Below are 22,092 nucleotides of genomic sequence, written 5' to 3' on the forward strand. Positions count from 1 at the left end.
AATACTCTCCTCAGGGCAGTGTCTACCTGAGGTTTTAAACTGTTGAACACTCTCCTCGGGGCAGTGTCTACCTGGGATTTTAAACTGTTGAATACTCTCCTCGGGCAGTGTCTACCTGAGGTTTTAAACTGTTGAACACTCTCCTCGGGGCAGTGTCTACCTGGGATTTTAAACTGTTGAACACTCTCCTCGGGGCAGTGTCTACCTGGGATTTTAAACTGTTGAACACTCTCCTCGGGGCAGTGTCTACCTGAGGTTTTAAACTGTTGAACACTCTCCTCGGGGCAGTGTCTACCTGAGGTTTTAAACTCTTGAACACTCTCATCAGAACAGTGTCTACCGAAGGTTTTAAACTGTTGAGCACTCTCCTCATGGTAGTTTCTACCTGAGATTTTAATAAACAAGCTGATATATATGTTCATGATCAACGCGGTAATATCGAGGTATTGGACTCCCTCGATTTGTCTCTTGCAGAATTGTGTATACATAAGGTCAAAGTGGGATACTTCAAACTGGACCAGTGACATCATTGGTTGCATGGGATCATGGCATCATTGGCAACTGGGATTTATGACACCATTGGTTATAGGGAGGGACTAATGCCACCATTACTAAGACTATTTGGATTTTAATATTTGGTTTAAGATGAAGGAAAGATAAACAACATAACAAGTCATGCCAACATGTTAATGTCAAGATGTTATTTGAAGTAATTGTTTGTTACAGGTGAGCCATATGAGACTTTCTGTGAGGAAAACACGGGTAATTATACAGACTAGCTTGATACCTATAACATAAACTTACAACTCCCCTTAAATGGGTCACTTAAGCTGATTTTGTTAACCTCAAGTCCATAAAATGTGCAGTAGAATGATATCTTTCGAAACTGTAAATCAGGTATCAAATTGAATGATGACGTCACAATTAGTCATTAGCCTATCAAATGTCCTAGTCAGGACAAACAAACTTCAAAAATATTTATATTAACAGTTAAGTTAGCATTATATAGCATTATATCAATACGTGAAGAAGATATTCTCACTTTATGCATGTTGACGTCATACACTGGTGTGCACTTCTCGATGTAGCATTTGATATTTTGTCAAATGTGCAAGAATTACAGCTAATTTTGATTGAAAATAGTTACCGGGTTATACATGTATAGCAATCGTAATGCTCACGAAAATGTGTCGGGTAGCTGATCGTACGTCTATTATCCATTGTTAATTACATTACTTTACATGAACAGCACCATCTTGGAGCTCATGGTCAATATGGCTACAGTCAGGAAGTACGGACTTCCGGATCCGGTATTGCAAGGTCGGGAGCAGTGTTGCTGAATCACACGCTAACTGTGGGAATGACAGAATCGAAGTTCGACCTTGTAAAAAACGAGACGCAATGCCATGTAGCTCGGAGTTTGGCGAAGAAAGTCAACAATTCAACTACGAATGTGCAGGAACTGACATGCAAGATGTGCAGGCAATAGGTCAGTACGCAATGTCGAGAGACAGGTCAGCTTAGTTGAGAGAATGTCCCAATGTTAATTATATACTTGTGCGTACGTTCATATTAAAGTACTAGATTTCTAACTTTTGTAATTTTGTTCTCGAATATAGTGACACTGTAACTATCAATACACTTGCGAAGATTATGTCAGTAAACTATTCTGTAGACAATATATATTGGTAACAGGATACAGTGCCTTAACCATTACAAGTAATTTTACATATTCAGCTATAATTTGCTGCTGTATATTGAATTCTTTAGAACAGGGTCGTATTTTGTTTAGCGATTAGGGTACGGAATATGTATTGAAATCATTCCTATCCTAGTTTCAATTTGTTCTGAAAATTAATATCTTGAAGCACCCAATACTACCAAGCCGAGTTGGCTTAGAACAATATATCATTGATCCCCGCCGTTTTGATATTCGTGAAGCTCATTACAGCATGTGTCTGGAGGTGAGCTATATTCAGTAAAACCAGCCTCCCGTATAGCCATATGCTGCAAGTGATGCAATTTGCTGGATAGCAAAGCATATAATTGTGAAGAACGCACAATAGAAAAAGCGCCACCATTATTAGATATCTGTAGGTACTGTGCTGTGACAATCCTCAGCAATATAACGTCCAGTGGTGAAATCCTTCATACACATTAATTGTTATAACCATATGCAATAGTATAAATATTCCACTTAGGAGATGAGCTGTTTTCAAAAGTAAAGCTTAATTGGCTTGGAGAGGATCAGACACGCTCTGTAATAAAACGGTAGATCTTACGATAAAGCCGTCAATAAACTAGTCATATGGTAATGAGCTCACTATCTCAATTTTGCCTTCCAATGTCCAAAGGTCATTTCCTTTTGGTCGTTTTTGGTCTGAACAGGTTTTTCTATTTAACTTCCAGACACAATGATAACGCATTTTAAAACACCGTATGATGTTGATTTAAGACATATATAGTATTCAGAGATAATAAGGATACAAACATTGTCGGGTTTAATCTATACATAACATTTAAACGGAATTCAAGTAGGGATTGAACGGTGTTTTTTGCGTTAACGATGGTATGAACGCAATGGGATACAGACATACACTGTATTCTATAAAGCGCGTTAGTTTACTAAGCTGAAGAAGGAAGAGAAGTAAATATATTATATACAAGATTTCGAAATACGCGGTTTGAAAGCTGAATGTTCTACTGACTCCCTATTTATAATATTAGTTCTCAGAAGAGATTCATTTCCGATTTCATTTCCTGATTGGAAACATATATCAATATAAGTAATTTAATTTGTTATATTCCAATATTTAGATAACATTCTAACACCTTAATGCTATCCTGTGCTCTCTCGGATTTTCAGTCCTCCCTGTACATTTCTTGCTTGCAAACTGCAAATGTGTTGAATGTAATGTTATGTATTTTTAATTCTCTATGAAGCCCTAGAATATCAATAGAGTGAAAAAAACATACTTAACGTATTCTTTTCCAATTCTTTCGAAAGTAATAATTACATCATGTTATAAATTATTTCTTCTGAAAACAAAACTGAATACTGATTTATGAATACACCCGTATTTCTTACTTCAGATCGAGACAACATTAACAAACAAAAATTATGGAAATTCATGAAAGTTGATCTTTTAACGTTAAAATGTGAACGCAAAATTTAAAAAGGTGAACACAAAATTAGACAAAATGTAAAGGATAAAAATAGGATAAATGGTGTCAAGCATTGCAGATTTTAAAACAAAGAAAGAGGTTTAAAGATAGAATTTACAAAACAAAGAAAGGGGTTTTAAGATAGAATTTACAAAACAAAGAAAGGGGTTTTAAGATAGAATTTACAAAACAAACGAGGGTTAAATCAAAGGACGTGAAAGGTTTATTGCTCAAAAAAATGCGAGGGGTTAAAATGAGTTTGACAAGAAAAATTAGGGGTACAAAAATATGGACTTGACAACATAAAGTAAGGGTTAAAACAGTGATAGTTGACATCAAAGACAAGAAAGCAAGAATGTCTGGTTGTCATCAAAAGCAAGGGCGTAAAATAAATCACAAAAAAGTGAAATAAAAAAGCCTCATGCTACTACTAATGGTTATATGGTTTCGCCTCTTTCCAGATCAACTGTTCGACGGAAAACTCGCCGATGGTAAGTGAAAATATATCCTTTTATATTCCATTGACTTCCGCGACATTCATCAGTCGTTGCCATATTGATCAGTGTAATGAGTCCCCCAGGAAAACCGCGGCAGTAAAGATTTTCCGCTTATGTTCCACACACCGCATTTTACAAATCACTTATTTCCTGGAAGTACAGATACCTAAATATTCCGGAAAGAGATTTCTAACGATTAAAACCGATTGGGTTAAACTCCGGATGGTATGATTTGTAATGAATTCTTACTGGCGCAAAAATTAGAACAGATTCAAATAATCTCACCGAAATACTATAATGTTGTACTTCAACAATTACATCCACACTTGTGATGTTCATTTTATTTCTTGGTTAATCCCCTAATCGGAAAATCTTTACGCTTGTAATGTTCTGAATATCTAGTAGGCGACAACAGAACACTGGAAATCGTTCTGATAGCAGTGTGGTGACTAAAGAGACCTGAAACTATCGATGTTTTGAGAAGGTGATATTTTCTTGCGTGTCTTTTGTAAAAATCTGTTTAGATTACCACGTGGGAAGCTCTGTGCATTTTAGTACTTGATTTGTGCCTTTTCCGCTGTACTTCCCATCAGCATTCATATACAAATAAAAATGTATGTTTGAATAGCAGCATCAGCTAAGAATATACACATGTAATTCATATTCTGTAAATATATCTAATGATATTACGAGGTAAGTGAACACCTTTTTATCACTGTTCTGTTTTGTGGGTTTTTTTTTTCGAACTGCCCTCAAATCTGGATTTTTCACACTTTTGATCAAAACCATCATTGTCGAGTCCCACAAAGACGAAACAGTTATACAATGCTAAACATTATGCTTGGCGTTTAGAATATGTCATACTCAACTCCTATTTAAAGGGGATATTCACGTGCGTGTTCGTACAATCTGCAGTTTAGTATTGGTTTCAATCACATACAGGTGGTTGGGTGGCACAGTAGTTACACACTTGCCTTTCACCCAGGCGGCCGGTAGCGAGATCCCGATCGGACCTGAAAAGGTATGGGTCATCGCCCGACCACTTGGGTTTTCCCTGGGTTCTCCGGTTTCCTTTCATAGTTAGACATCTCGCGGTTTGATTCGGGTCAACACGAACGATGTAATAATTAGAAGTTGGTATAACGCAATTGTTGTGATGTAATAATTAGAAGTTGGTATAACGCAATTGTTGTAAAATAAGTAGAGTAAACAAGCACACAAAGGACAATAACAGTAACGGGGTTTTATATGTGTGAACCACTTAACGACATTACATACACTACATAAACATAATTTTGCTATGCACTGGTCCAATGAACTAGACTAGACGATTCATTTACACAATACTGATTTAACTCGAATTGCAAAACAGACACAAATGTTAGTAGAACCTTTGTATTATTAATAAGCATATGCAGTGTACGCCAAATGATAAAAAAGTGATGTTATTTCATCCTTTCATGTATTTCGATACAGAATATATATTCAATATCAAGTATATTAGTCGTTACAATGTCGTTCAGGTGAGAAAGAATACCTTTCCTACAAATTCTAGGAATGCTGTTTAATGTCTTCATTTATAATTGATTATGGAGCATGTTCTAAAATTACACAGTAGGTACATGCTGTCATTTGATGGAGATCTAGAGGGTAGTCTTCTAAAACCATATCAAGACGGCTGCAGTAAATGTCGGTACACTACTGTAATTGTGTCATATTCCAAACTGAAGGTTGATCCTACTTGGATTTCAGGCATACCGGCATTAAAACTGCGTATGTATTTTGTAATTCTTTTGAAAATATCATAAAGGTTTCTGAATGACTGTGTTACAGAGGCGGAGTGTAAGTTCTCACTGTACGATGCCGGCTTGCAGAAGTTTGTCCATTCGAACTGGACATGGAGGACACTAAAGGAAAAAGGCGATCAGGTTATCTGGTGCAACCACAGAGCAATCTTTGTCCCGTTCTCCTCAACACCCAAACAATGCCATGACAAACTAGAAAACTTCTGCAAAAAAGAAACCGAATGTCGACCAAGGAAGAAGGTCATGAAAAACAAAGGCGACCGAAAACACAAATGCTGGAAGAAGTTTCTGTTGGACGAGGTATCTCCCAAAGGTTTTCCAAATATCTCTGAGAAATATCATGTGTGCCAACGTTTTGCTCCAGGAACAGAGTTTGCAGACATTTTTGGACCCAAGTCTACCCAATTTGCGACAATTTACGACACGGTTATGCGAAGTCCTCTTATGTCATTCGCACGCTTCAAGGATCTGGGAGACTCGCTCAGACCTACGCTTCCCTTCATGCTTGAAAAAGGTTAGTTATACTCATATATACTATTTGCGTGTTTTTTTTAACTATGAATTCCAATGGGTGGGGACCGCATTAATGTGATACGAAATACTCATCAAATTCTACCTCCCGAAAAAACTCCAATCGAACGTCACATCTATGTTTGAGTACAGTTCGTAAGAGGCTTTCTTCTTGGTGGTTAGATGTTTATACAAAATTCATACACGATCCTACATCCTCTTATCTATCATTGATAAATAGAACTAGAGTGTGAAAGTGGTCGCTTGGAGATGAAAGATTTTTTTGATAATAAGTTTTGTATGAAAGAGAACGACGGAGTATCCTAGTTGAGAGTGGTAAATGACTGATATAGAAATTGAAAAAAAAAACAAGAATCAATAATAAAGAAAAGAAAAATACCATGATAAAATTCTTCGTTTTATGAGCGCTTCCTCATAATGTATTATGTGATATAATTTGAAAGATATAGACTGTCATATACACCTAATACACATATTAACAATATCTTGCACACCTTTTGTTAAAAAGGATGAAAAGAAAAAATAATAAAACTAATTTCATTTAAATTTTATGTGGTATTAAGGACAACAAACATCCTATTCTGAGTACAACAAACATTAAAAAAAGACATGCCTTATAAACGTACATTGTAGGACCAATATTGACGCCCCTCTTTCTCTTGTTGCAGGTCTCCTTCCTTTTGACTACACACTCTTCAGTCTATTCTTTGAAAAAAAGCGAAAGGGCATGATACAGAAAACTGAGACCAAAGAACAGATCTGTCAAACTGGACTGTACCAGGCGCTGGAGAACGACTACGAGGAGTCCAAGTACCACATTATTCACCTCCTTTCCCCGGATATTGCCGGTTTCGCAGTCAGTAAAAGGATCGCCACATATACCATGACTAACACGCTCCCAATTCACATCTCCCTGTACACTGCATGGAACCAGGCCGTACAGAACGTCCGCCATTTTGCAATCGACCACTGCAGCATACCTATTTACTCAGAAAGTGACCAAAACAAGAAACGGCGGCAGTCTCATGACTATCCGGAAGTGTATGTTATAGCTGGGGCGGTTTCATCGACTAATCCGGAAGTGCGGTTGAACAAACGTGTCAACATTCCATATTTGATATGGATGGCTGCCTGCTGTGTTCGTGGAGCAGAAACTTCATCGTTTTCTGTGTACGTACGGAATGAGATCAACAGCCCCATCATTGTTGCCCCTGTAGTTCAGCTTGAAGTCTTGCTGTCTGACCTGTATAATGATGGTGAACAAAGCTCCGTGAAATTATTCCCGGCCTTCGAGGGTGTGTGTTCAAACATTCAACATGACGTGTCACAGGTGATCAGTGCTTAGAAGGTGACACGAGTGCATTCGAAAAATCACACTTTACGTCAACAATTTAAATGAACTCTGAATACTGTCATTAGACTTAACAAAAACAGAATGTGCACTTGCGTGCATGCTGATGCATGTGGGATTTCGGTGAGATGCGCAATGTGACTTAGGATGTGCAAGGACAAAAATGGTTATAAGATACGAATAACAAAACGACTTTGTCGAGTATCGAATTCATGAGCGACTGAACACAGGTACATATACTCGATAAACTGCAATCAAATTGCATTACATTTCAAACTTCGATACAGGTGATAGAGCAGCATAGCTATCACGATCCAGTATAGATGAATCTCTACAAAAACAACAAATCTACAAAAGTTTGAAATCCACCTCATTGGACTTTTAAGCATGGTAATAATCAGCTGTATTAGATGTTTTCGTCGAGTTAAAGGATTTTGCTGCGAATTCTTCACTGCATGACTCGGTCAGTCTCTGTATATACTGTGTTATATAGGAAATCATATGATGACGAATACATTCGAATTCACACTGTAGAGTATCCAATACCATTATCTACATGTAGTTATCATGGTAGATATATATATCTACACTTTCACCATGATCGGATATTCGACAGTACAACTACTGCCATATATCGGAGATACCACACATCACGCAGCCAACAGTATCATGTCCCGCATCTGTTCCAGTTCACTGATTGAACAGTTATCACAGAATAATCATTTGTGTTGACACAATCTTTGTCGAAAGCAATACTATTACATTTCATGGATGGGGATTAGCGGGAAGTCCTCTGTATGTAATATATATATATACATTAGTGAAGTGTTTGTTCATAAGACAAATGAAACGTTTGTATTGTACATATGATATATAAATCTGACTAGATGTTTTGCTGGTATGGGTAGTTAAAAAGAAAATTTGTTTGCAGAGTTTGCTGGAAAATGTTTCACCACGAGAAACTTTCACAGATAACTGGTGATATGGTAACAATATGTGTAGATAAGAAATGCTTTATATAATTTAAATGGTGTCGTTAGCGCCACCTAGAGGTTGTATTAAAGTGGAGTTACCCCCGTGACTTACGTATCGTTACAACTGATGGGTGAACTAGTATACTGTTTCGACTCAGTACAAGGACACAGTGAACGAGTTACAGTCTAATGGGTTTCAATTAACCAGGATGTTAACATCCTAATAGCAACACACCGTCACGTTAAGTGTCAAAGTAAGAACACCAACAGCGAGTTTTGTCAATCACGTAAGTTTGCAATTAATATATACTATACATCATGTATACGTATTATCTTGCGGAGTATATTGATGGGATTGGTTCAAAAATATCTATGATTGCATTGTAGTATATCCGGGATTAAATACTCAAGACTTTGTCGGTGTAAATATGATGGGCAAATATCTGTTGATGAGCCATGGTACATGTATACAGCGTAGAGCTGTTCACGATGTGTTGTAGAAACAAAATATGTGGTAAGTATACACCTGTATATATACATGTATGGCTACACTGAATTGGAGGTTTACTGAAAACAATGTGTTGATAGGACTATATTAGGTAGTTTCATATTTTCACAATATGTACATAAAGCACCTAGTGTTAATCGTTACGAAATTCCCTATTTTTGTTTGATTTTGTTTGCATAATCAATTTGCTGATAATGTATGTCGAACACATAATTGTATGATATTATATTTCATTAACATGATTTGCATATCATCTGTATGGTGTATATGGAGAATGTCGAGCAGTAGTGATATACGTAAACGCATGTATATATATGTGGTATTTTCATAATAGCATGATAAAAATAACTGTTCAAAGACCGTTACTCTTTCAAAGTTTTAATAGTAAAGTTGACCCATCGGAATGACGTGATATAAATGTGTTTCAAACTAAGTTCAAAAGGCGCAACATATCATCATATCTGTTTAAGGTGTTGTGTATTTGTCTAGAACAAACTATTTTAACGAACACTCGTGTAATAATTCTGGTTTAGGTCATTTTTTCAAGAAAAATATCAAAACTAAAAATGTGAAAATTGTGAATGATTATATCACAGACTACAAATTCGTGGTTATGGCAGTACTTTATCATACGGAAACCGATTGGTAACACTTAAAATAGCGAAAATCACTTTGTTTCCGAGTTAAAATAGCTACACATATCACGATTACTAGCAGGTTCGTTATAAAACTGTCCTGACTTCTAGTAAACGTACAAAAGACAAGATATTAGAACCTTTAAGTAACTGGGGGTTCGATACAGTAAAGCCAAAGTGAATTTAGCTGCATTATACAGCTGATTTGTCCTTCTATGACTCATCAGTTATGTAGGCAGTACAAAGGAACTATCTAGTTAGTCATATTACAGTGACGCTAACCAGCTTCTGTTCATACCCGTTATTCAACACTATTCAATTGATCAGATACATATAGCAAAGACGTTTCCTTGGTTTTCTGTGAAAGATTACAATTACCGATTTAAAAACGCGAAAAATAGAATTTCACCACGAGCATCTCATCAAACCAAATATGATGTCATGACGTTTTAGAGCTGAGAGACTGTTTTACGATTGGAGGTGTTGTACTGGTGATGTGTTTCTTAATGGTAACTTACTAATTCCAATCGAGTGTTTTTTGTGTATTACGTCATTATATTGTGTGAAGTTGCACGGATTAACATTCCATGTAGACGTGACGTCACCGCAGGTTGTGATTCCATTACGCCCTCTTTGTTATTTTTTACCATATCATATTATTCATGAATTATCGTTATCACTAAGCGGCTTTGCATTTTTAAATAAGCTAAGATCCTTTAGGTTACCATTTTGAGCGAACATTGATATTTGCGACATTAGCAACGGAAGCCCCGATGATATTTCTCTTGCATTGCCTTGAACTTGACGTCAATAATGTTTTTTTTTTTTCTTTTGTTCTCTGAGAATGACATTAAAGACGTCCATTATAACGACTGAGGTAAGGTAATTGGAGTGCGGATTTAATCAAATTAATTCTTAAAATTTTGTAATAGATATGAACATCAATAACCATAAATATATCTAACCTGACGTGTTACGAGCAGCCTATACGTCATAAACAAGTTAGGAAATCCGCTCTGACGAAGGGCGTTCTGGTACTGTAGCTATCGAATGATCTTTTATAATTCCATCAGTCATATTTAAAATTAGAAGATGTTCTGAACCCGGGCCCTAAAGATAATTAAGTGTACGGAAATTTTGCGGGAGATCAAAATCCAATATGTTAGCCTTTTATTTGATAACATCTTTTCAATATCAATCAGCTAATAGTGGTGATGTTATCTCGTAATAAGGCCAGGATTATCCCTCAGAAATGTTAGGATAATCCCGTTATAAGGCTAGGATTAGCTAACAGTAGTGCTAGGTTTATCCTCCAAAAGTACTATGAGTATCTCGTAATAAGGCTAGGATTAACTCTCAATAGTGTTAGGATTATCACCAATAGTCCTGTGATGAATCTCAAAAAAATGTTATTATTCAGCAAAAGTGTTGGAAGTATCACTCAATAGTGCTAGGATTATTCTCAATAATTTTGTTGCTATCCCTTAAAAGTGCTAGGATTATTCTCAATAGTGTTTGGACTATCTCTAAATAGGACAATAGTGCTGGGAGTATCCCGTTATAAGGCTAGGATTAGCTACCAGTAGTGATGGGGAATTATCCCGTAATAGGACAATAGTGCTGGAAGTATCCCATAATAGTGCTAGGATTATTCTCAATGGTGTTTGGATTATCCCTCAATAGGACAATAGTGCTGGGAGTATCCCGTTATAAGGCTAGGATTAGCTACCAGTAGTGATGGGGAATTATCCCATAATAACTAATAAGGCAATGAGTATCTCACAATACTGTTGTTATTATCCCGTTATAAGGCTAGGAGTATCCTGTTATAAGGCTAGGATTTACTGTCATAGTACTGAGGGATTACCCCGTAAAAAGGCTAGGGCTATCCCACAATAGTGCTGGAGTTATCCTCAGTAGTACCCGGATTATCATCATATTCCTAGGATTATTCTCAATAATTTTGTTGCTATCCCTTAATAGTGCTAGGACTGTTCTCAATAGTATTTGGATCATCCCTCAATATGACAATATTGCTGGGATTATCCTTTAATAGTGCTAGGTTTATCCCTCAATACGACAATATTGCTGGGATTATCCCGTTATAAGGCTAGGATTAACTACCAGTAGTGATGGGGAATTATCCCATAATAAGGCAAGGATTATCCCTCGATACGACAATATTGCTGCGATTATTACTAGATGACATGTTAATATCGATACGTACGTTTAAAACCCCACGTAATAACAAGTGAGATATAGGTTTGTCTCGCTTCATTTATATCTTGGTTTCTTTCACATTAATGTATTGAGACTTTTGCGATAACAGAGGATATCTTAGCTCCAAAATGCAAATAAATATTACCTACGTTAACACAATCTAGCAAAACATAAATAGAAAATGTATTAATTGATACAGTAGGTATTGAATAGCAGTTAATGATAATCTCATTTTCCCTTTAACCCTAACCATTAGATTTTAAGATATCTGTGATGCATTGTTTTATTTTTACATGTTCATTTGTTGCTTCAATAAAAAGATAAGAAAATGTCACTGTTGTTCTCTGTCAATTGTTTGGCCAATTTTCTCAGTCCTTTGAAGGATACTTGACCATACTGGAGCCACTTTTATCAACGTTCCTTACACAATCGCATTCCTTCACTCAACATTTTCCCAAGGCCAGCATTACAGAATTTAAGGGAGGTTCCTTAACTGAGATGTGAAACTCTGTAATGCTTTCCTGTGGAAAATTCTAAGTTAAGGATTTTATTTCTGAAGTTAAGGAAAGTTGATGGTGAAACCGGGGCTAGATAAGATAAACCTCATAAATCCCGTGGACATTAGCTTTCACACTATACTTATAAACAAAAGTCTTGTGGAAAACGCAAAAGTATCTTCTGGTTTTTTTTCTTGAATATGGTGTCCAACAAAGTAGAAAAGGTCTCGTACATCATTGGTAGATGATACGACTGTGTCACGTCCCGAGGATGAAAGGGGAAGACAAGAGGAGCGACAAAGCAGGAAAAGATCCGAGTAAGTCAAGTATATAAAAGTGTCAATCTTATTGATTGTATCCGAAATTCAAAGGAAGCATAACCAGATCGAGGTCAAAGTGACGGATGGTGGTTAATTGAATTTCAGATTTTAAGCATAGTAGGAACATTGAACTTTGTTTGATGACTACCATTTGTGAGACTCTGAGACTCTGAGGTCTATTAGTCGAAATACCAAAGGTCAACTCTTAGATTAAGGTAAACCATATATGTTTTCTTGACTCAGAGTGAAATATCTCTTTGCAACGAGCTTTAAATTTTACAGATTGTCTGTGAATGGTTTGAAAGGATTTCCATCTTTTTGGAATGCCAAGGTCAATGGAAAGCATTTTACACATTCTTAAGTGTCACAATGTGCTCGGAAGGAGTAAGCAATGCCGAGTCTTTTATATGGAATCGTAGTTATTATTTGGCGATAAAGGCAAGGTAACTTTAAAAGATGTTATTTGTGGTTACTGGAGTGCCGCGTAGCATTGTGAATCTGTGGTTTATATAAATCACAGACGGATAAAGGGCACGTCTAGCTTGCTTCTCAAAAAGATTCTGATACATTACCCGCAAGGTTAAACAACATCACTTTAAACGGTTTTTATTGCTTTAAATATAGTACGGTTTTGTATATAAAACCCTACTGATTTCTTTAAGCTTATTTTATCCAAACATGAAATATCAGAAGAAAAAAACGGATTTGGGTGTGTTGAAATGGATGGACACATCAAAAACATTATTTTCTCGTTCCAGTGATCTCAGAGATACTCAGTGTTTATTACCTTTGTCTTGAAGCTTCTTACGATTAGTTATGAATTCAAAATATAGCTACATTCTATTTCATCTCAGATGGAGGACGTGAGATAAGCTGATTTCGACGGGTGTCGTCGGTGACGCTGCTGACACTTACCCTTCCGGAACGACTGGGACGTATTGATGAACCCGTACTCATGCTCCAATACAGGCTCAGGCTCAAATAGTTTTAATGTTGGCTTTGATATTTTAATTTATACATTTTCGGAAATACTAAAATGAAGTATTGTTGTCAATGCTTAGTGTGTAGTTTTGTTGCTGTTCTTTTTTGTTTTTTGTTTGCTTGGAGGTTGGGTTTTTTTTTGGGGGGGGGGGGGGGGGGGGGTGTACTTAATCTTTTTGTATGTCCTAAATATACCACAATGTGTGATACAGGAGGTCCGTATACCATGTCTTCTATCATTGACATTTTATGCCTATTTTGATAAACCTAGCTTCATTTCCGCCTTTAATATCTGCATTGACAAGTTATAGTCAGTGAAATACATGGCGCAGTTTTATATGCACGTGATTCAGCATGTGCTGTATCTGGATTCGTATTCAAAAATGCTTTTAACTTGTGTTTATTTTATAAATCCTAATTCAACGCGTGATAAAAGTGTTTAGTTTCTATGGAAAGTACTCCAAAATAAAGGCTAGGTGAGACTCTCCAGAGACACTCTCCCGTATCCACTAACTAATTCAAACGTGTTTGGTCAAATATTGAGGCTGACAACCCACTGCTTTAAACGTTAAGTCGCAGTGAATCTTTCTGGATTCGTCGAACAATTGGTTAATTTGAGTCTATAAATAAATATGGCATACCAGACTAATTTGTGCGGGCTGTAATATCGTTTGGCGTTTTGCTACTGCTACACGAAGCCCAGTTTTGTATAATGTTACATTGTAACACGATAGTGGCCATGTTTTAAATGTTGTCTTGTGAAAACAACAATTAACACTGACGTTTAATTATGTAACTTAAGTTATTAGTCAAAAGGGGAAGAAATCTATAAAATTATTTTATTGTTGTGATTATTGCGTTATAAGTAACGAACCTATGTCGAAAGATTTATCCAAATAAATTTATTAAATTCACTCTGGTAAACCACCTTAAGATATTCTTATAATTAACGCCTTGCTTCCAACCGTCTGTGAGTCTACTTTATCACCACTATAAAACAGCAAAAAATGCCCTAAAGCAGACATTTGTAATTGTTTCTTCTTGATAACTTGACAAAGGGGCAGGTTCTTAAGCGAAATAAAAAAAAAATCCGTATTGACTTTACTCCTCTGCCTTCATAATAAAATATGTAACTGATCTAGTTACTTTACATCTCTGCCTACATATATAAAACTGATCTGGTTACTTTACATATCTACCTAAATATATACAACTGATCTGGTTACTTTACATCTCTATCTACATATATAAAACTGATCCAGTTATTTACATCTCTGCCTATATATACACAACTGATCTGGTTACTTTACATCTCTACCTACATATATAAGACTGATCTAGTTACTTTACATCTCTATCTACATATATAAAACTGATCTAGTTATTTACATCTCTGCCTACATATATACAACTGATCTAGTTACTTTACATCTCTACCTACATATATACAACTGATCTAGTTACTTTACATCTCTGCCTATATATATACAACTGATCTGGTTACTTTACATATCTACCTATATATACACAACTGATCTGGTTACTTTACATCTCTGCCTATATATACACAACTGATCTGGTTACTTTACATCTCTGCCTACATATATACAACTGATCTAGTTACTTTACATCTCAACCTACATATATACAACTGATCTGGTTACTTTACATATCTGCCTACATATATACAACTGATCTAGTTATTTACATCTCTGCCTATATATATACAACTGATCTGGTTACTTTACATCTCTGCCTACATATATACAACTGATCTGGTTACTTTACATCTCTACCTACATATATACAACTGATCTAGTTACTTTACATCTCTATCTACATATATAAAACTGATCTAGTTACTTTACATCTCCATCTACATATATACAACTGATCTAGTTACTTTACATCTCTATCTACATATATACAACTGATCTAGTTACTTTACATCTCCATCTACATATATACAACTGATCTAGTTACTTTACATCTCCATCTACATATATACAACTGATCTAGTTACTTTACATCTCTACCTACATATATACAACTGATCTAGTTACTTTACATCTCTGCCTATATATATACAACTGATCTGGTTACTTTACATATCTACCTATATATACACAACTGATCTGGTTACTTTACATCTCTGCCTATATATACACAACTGATCTGGTTACTTTACATCTCTGCCTACATATATACAACTGATCTAGTTACTTTACATCTCAACCTACATATATACAACTGATCTGGTTACTTTACATATCTGCCTACATATATACAACTGATCTAGTTATTTACATCTCTGCCTATATATATACAACTGATCTGGTTACTTTACATCTCTGCCTACATATATACAACTGATCTGGTTACTTTACATCTCTACCTACATATATACAACTGATCTAGTTACTTTACATCTCTATCTACATATATACAACTGATCTAGTTACTTTACATCTCCATCTACATATATACAACTGATCTAGTTACTTTACATCTCTATCTACATATATACAACTGATCTAGTTACTTTACATCTCCATCTACATATATACAACTGATCTAGTTACTTTACATCTCCATCTACATATATACAACTGATCTGGTTACTTTACATCTCTATCTACATATATACAACTGATTTAGTTACTTTACATCTCTGCCTATATATATACAACTGATCTAGTTACTTTACATCTCCATCTACATATATACAACTGCTCTAGTTACTTTACATCTCTATCTACATATATACAACTGATCTAGTTACTTTACATCTCCATCTACGTATATACAACTGATCTAGTTACTTTACATCTCTGCCTACATATATACAACTGATCTAGTTACTTTACATCTCTACCTACATATATACAACTGATCTGGTTACTTTACATATCTGCCTACATATATACAACTGATCTAGTTATTTACATCTCTGCCTATATATATACAACTGATCTGGTTACTTTACATCTCTGCCTATATATATACAACTGATCTGGTTACTTTACATCTCTACCTACATATATACAACTGATCTAGTTACTTTACATCTCTACCTACATATATACAACTGATCTAGTTACTTTACATCTCCATCTACATATATACAACTGCTCTAGTTACTTTACATCTCTATCTACATATATACAACTGATCTAGTTACTTTACATCTCCATCTACGTATATACAACTGATCTAGTTACTTTACATCTCTGCCTACATATATACAACTGATCTAGTTACTTTACATCTCTACCTACATATATACAACTGATCTGGTTACTTTACATATCTGCCTACATATATACAACTGATCTAGTTATTTACATCTCTGCCTATATATATACAACTGATCTAGTTACTTTACATCTCTGCCTATATATATACAACTGATCTGGTTACTTTACATCTCTACCTACATATATACAACTGATCTAGTTACTTTACATCTCTATCTACATATATACAACTGATCTGGTTACTTTACATCTCTACCTACATATATACAACTGATCTAGTTACTTTACATCTCCATCTACATATATACAACTGATATAGTTACTTTACATCTCCATCTATATATATACAACTGATATAGTTACTTTACATCTCCATCTATATATATACAACTGATCTGGTTACTTTACATCTCTACCTACATATATACAACTGATCTAGTTACTTTACATCTCCATCTATATATATACAACTGATCTGGTTACTTTACATCTCTATCTACATATATACAACTGATCTAGTTACTTTACATCTCCATCTACATATATACAACTGATCTAGTTACTTTACATCTCCATCTACATATATACAACTGATCTGGTTACTTTACATCTCTATCTACATATATACAACTGATTTAGTTACTTTACATCTCTGCCTATATATATACAACTGATCTAGTTACTTTACATCTCCATCTACATATATACAACTGCTCTAGTTACTTTACATCTCTATCTACATATATACAACTGATCTAGTTACTTTACATCTCCATCTACATATATACAACTGATCTAGTTACTTTACATCTCTGCCTACATATATACAACTGATCTAGTTACTTTACATCTCTACCTACATATATACAACTGATCTAGTTACTTTACATCTCTACCTACATATATACAACTGATCTAGTTACTTTACATCTCTATCTACATATATACAACTGATCTAGTTACTTTACATCTCTGCCTATATATATACAACTGATCTAGTTACTTTACATCTCTGCCTACATATATACAACTGATCTAGTTACTTTACATCTCTACCTACATATATACAACTGATCTAGTTACTTTACATCTCTGCCTACATATACTGAGCATTCAACTGAGCTAGTTATTTCTCTGCTCTTTATCTACAAACAGTAACAAAATAATTTAATGTCCAACACAAACCACAGTAGCAAATCGAATTTCCCGAAAAACATCAGCTTCAGGCTAAGTCTACCTTACATGCATTTTTTTTTACAAATGTGTAGATTTTTATAAAATGCAAATACACGTGAAATCAATTTGTGTATGGAACTATACAACACAAGTTTGATATAGATTTCGGTTGTCCCTTGCAATCAATCACGCTCATGTTTACGAAAACATTGAATTGTACGAAGGGAGGCTACTCCAATACACTTATTGAGGCTTGGATATTTTACAATAAGAACCACATCGCGAATGTCCTAGTTTCTGTCGATACATCATTGAATCAGTTAATTGTCTATATCACCCCTTTTTTGTAACTAAATGTAAAAATGAATCTTAAGTGTTATGTGCAATGTTCCATGGTAACCATCGCGGGATTCTTGGTTTATTGCACAACGCTACGCTACTTATTATTACTAATCATTTCATATCATACCGTAGTGCAGTCAACCGTGTCCGACGATACATGGAAACACGTCCAAAATCTCCGACATGCGTTTGATATTTCTGTCATAACATACTTTTCAGGTTAAAATTAATGCAACAATAGCGATATGGGGCCAATCTAAGGCTTTATAGACAATCAGAAATGAGGTGACAGTACCAAAATCGGATCAGTACCCAAAAGGGATCACTTTCCACAACAATAATGTACCCATAGAATAATAACAATATCAATTTGTGTATAAAGGCTATCATTTTCAAGTTTGATAAACATTTCAAAGTCTTGAACGTTGCTGCGTCGTTAACGTTGTTACAAAATGGAGCATGCGAAGACCATGTTTTTGCTTTCATCTACACAATTAGGTGGACTGTAGAAAATTCAAATGATCATTCTTATATATTTACATTCTGTGTGACAGCCTCCCATTACTCCTGTGTTAAAATGCAGCCAAGATCACATGACTTCACTTCCGTCAGCGTCAAAAAAATGTTTGGCAATGCGTTGCGGGTGAATCACAGGTGCCTGACTCGTTTTTATAAAATAATAACATATAGAGTACATATAAATGAGAAAGGTTCTGAACTCCCCCAGGCTTGAAATCTGATGTATTTATTTCTAAGTACCGTAGCTTCGGTTGTATTGGGTGGATTTTTTCGAAGTAGGACTTAAATTGAAGAGAAATGGTCAATCTTTAAAATAAGCCATAACATGTTGTCGATTTCTCGATATTAGTTTACGAAATCGGGCGTGAAACTTCAAAATCCCCTCGATTTTGTTTAGTCGGACAAGTTGACGTAACGGGGTCACCACACTTTGACTCTATTGGACATAGCTTTAAATACGAAGTCCACGGGTTAATCACGAGGGACGCTTCATCAGATCACCGAATACAACTATTACATACACTTACTTTATGTATACGAGCACCCTATCGACGGCCCCGGGACTTTTTATGCATACTGATAGCAGATTTTCCACTTGAGTAGCCATGTTGTGTCAGCCGCGGTAAATTTGAACAAGCATTCTGATTGGTTATAGAAAATGTGTTGAACCAATCAGAATGCTTGTTCAAATTTACCGCGGCTGACACAACATGGCTACTCAAGTGGAAAATCTGCTATCAGTATGCATAAAAAGTCCCGGGGCCGTCGATAGGGTGCTCGTATACATAAAGTAAGTGTATGTAATAGTTGTATTCGGTGATCTGATGAAGCGTACCTCGTGATTAACCCGTGGACTTCGTATTTAAAGCTATGTCCTATAGAGTCAAAGTGTGGTGACCCCGTTACGTCAACTTGTCCGACTAAACAAAATCGAGGGGATTTTGAAGTTTCACGCCCGATTTCGTAAACTAATATCGAGAAATCGACAACATGTTATGGCTTAATTTAAAGATTGACCATTTCTCTTCAATTTAAGTCCTACTTCGAAAAAATCCACCCAATACAACCGAAGCTACGGTACTTAGAAATAAATACATCAGATTTCAAGCCTGGGGGAGTTCAGAACCTTTCTCATTTATATGTACTCTATATGTTATTATTTTATAAAAACGAGTCAGGCACCTGTGGGTGAATCAAACCTAGCAGGGATTTCGACTTTGAACAATCGCGTAAATATGACGTCATTTTGGCGCTTTGTTGATCATAGTCACGCCTAGGCTTTGTAATATGAATGAAGGCAAAGCCTTAGAAGAGCGCAGCTATAATCAAGTGACTCGCCGTTAATCAAGAAGGAAACACAGGGACCTGAGAATAACAGTCTAAGAACTTGTACTACATTTTCAGATTTTTAGATTTTGTTTTGTCATTTTTTTAAATTATGACACATTGAGAATATGCTACAAAGTAGGCCAATAATAGGTCCTAATCCAATACATATAGAATGTAAATTATACATCCCCCATTCCAAAAAACAAGCAAACAAACAAACAAACGAAAAACAAAAACTATGTAAACACCCTGTAAAATTAACAATGCATTACATCTATACGTATATCGGCTGAAATTCTTATTGTTTGTCCTGATGTGACTAGCATTGTCACTTTGCATTGTCGGATTCCAGATTATCGCACAAATCATACCCGTGATGACATGTGCACTGCATATAATGACATCATTATTCTACTGCCACATTGCATATGCTACTAACAACGTAAAAGTGCAGACGATACAAAATTGTCATGATATATATAACAGGAAAGCAAATATAGTGTGCCGCCACAGGGGATCGAACCCGCGACCCTTGCTTACTGGTCCGCCACTCTACCGACTGAGCTAAAGGCAAAATCCCCCATCACCGACACTAGAAGCAAGGCGGTCGTATTACTATGTACACTATTTACAATTAAATCCTGCCACACTTTTTTCACTTTTCAAACGTGTTCATATCGAACACACATTAACCCAGGTTTTATCCCCAACGAAGCCTCTCATTTTCTAAAGCGGTCAACGGCACCAAATATAACAGGAAAGCAAGTAGTCTCCACCGGGATCGAACACGCGACCCCCGGTTTTACTAGTCAGCCGCTTTACAGACTGAGCTAAAGGGCTAGAAGGCGACCATATCACTATATAAACTATTTACAATTAAAACTTGCAACGTAAATGTATATTATCTTAGTTTTATGCATTTTTGGGGTTTTGGTTCTGTTTTTGTTTTGTGTTTGAAGTACGGACACATATTAGTATGTATATCTAAATCCGTGGTTGAAGTAACAAGAAGCAAAATCACTCACTTAGACTATTATTTGAGATAGTGTATATTATAAACATCGAGGTTTTTAATTTGAAGTGAGTGCGTATTGGACAAGTTGTGAAAAACAGGTTTCGTTTTCCACACAAAGAAGCAAATTACAAAGTCTGTTTTCTCCTGGAAATTTTGGTATACGTAACGTCCTGTATGCTTAGACAATGAGAACTATAATGTGGAAGTTTGTAATAGAACATCATATAGATTTTGGAAAGATATCTCTGGATAGACTAATACAAACAGAATGAAATCTCCTCATTCACATGTTTTGATACACACTGTACAATGATAACTTGTGCTATATTTTTCACGATGCCTAGTTAATCATAATTAGACATTGAGAACTATAATGTGGAAGTTTTTAATAGAACATCACATAGATTTTGGAAAGTTAGGCTAATACAAACAGAATGAAATCTCTTTATTCATATAAATGTTTTGATACACAACTTGCGCTATATTTTTCACGATACCTTCTTAATCATAATATCTAGTAATTTAAGGTCAGAGTGTAAAGAGGTCGACATAGTAAGATTTTTTTAATTATGAAGTTTTCTTAATAAAATACAAGTTTTGATAAAATTTTATAATAAAAAATGCAACAACTACTGCAGTTAATGCAATCTATACCCACTTAGAAAATACAGAAGATATTGAATCGTTTCCCTTAAATTATCACATATTTTACAGACATCTGGAAGACGAAAAACTCTTTAAATATATGCGTTGAGAAAGCGCGGGAATCATTGGCGAAATCTTTGACGTTGAATTCTTATGACGTCACGCTTGACGACAACAGCATCATTCTGAATGGGGTGTTCAACTCAGTAATAGAGAGCGCAGCTCGAACGGGCGAAGTATACTTAGAGTTCAAAAACTTTCTCAGTAACCGGAAACAGGAAGTCACGACAAGATCCAGTGTTGCGCAAGACTGTATTCAAAGTCA

The 22,092-nt window shown here is 35.5% G+C and overlaps 1 protein-coding gene across 4 annotated transcripts in view; it reads left to right on the forward strand.

The window, feature by feature from the left end:
* Nucleotides 1-13,568, forward strand: part of LOC117335648 — a 75,945-nt gene extending 62,377 nt beyond the window's left edge. Inside the window, exons 6-12 of one of the 4 annotated variants that reach the window (XM_033895788.1) lie at nt 727-762; nt 1,250-1,489; nt 3,627-3,656; nt 5,496-5,981; nt 6,667-8,837; nt 12,400-12,500; nt 13,358-13,568. In XM_033895788.1, coding sequence (XP_033751679.1) covers nt 727-762; nt 1,250-1,489; nt 3,627-3,656; nt 5,496-5,981; nt 6,667-7,343 — 1,469 coding nt within the window. In that variant the 3' untranslated portion in view covers nt 7,344-8,837; nt 12,400-12,500; nt 13,358-13,568. The remainder of the gene's footprint in view (nt 1-726; nt 763-1,249; nt 1,490-3,626; nt 3,657-5,495; nt 5,982-6,666; nt 8,838-12,399; nt 12,501-13,357) is intronic. The other 3 variants (XM_033895787.1, XM_033895790.1, XM_033895789.1) reach the window with 3 other exon arrangements.
* Nucleotides 13,569-22,092: the final 8,524 nt, after the last annotated feature.

The sequence above is a fragment of the Pecten maximus genome, chromosome 10, assembly GCF_902652985.1.
Source record: "Pecten maximus chromosome 10, xPecMax1.1, whole genome shotgun sequence".
Lineage (NCBI taxonomy): Eukaryota > Metazoa > Mollusca > Bivalvia > Pectinida > Pectinidae > Pecten > Pecten maximus.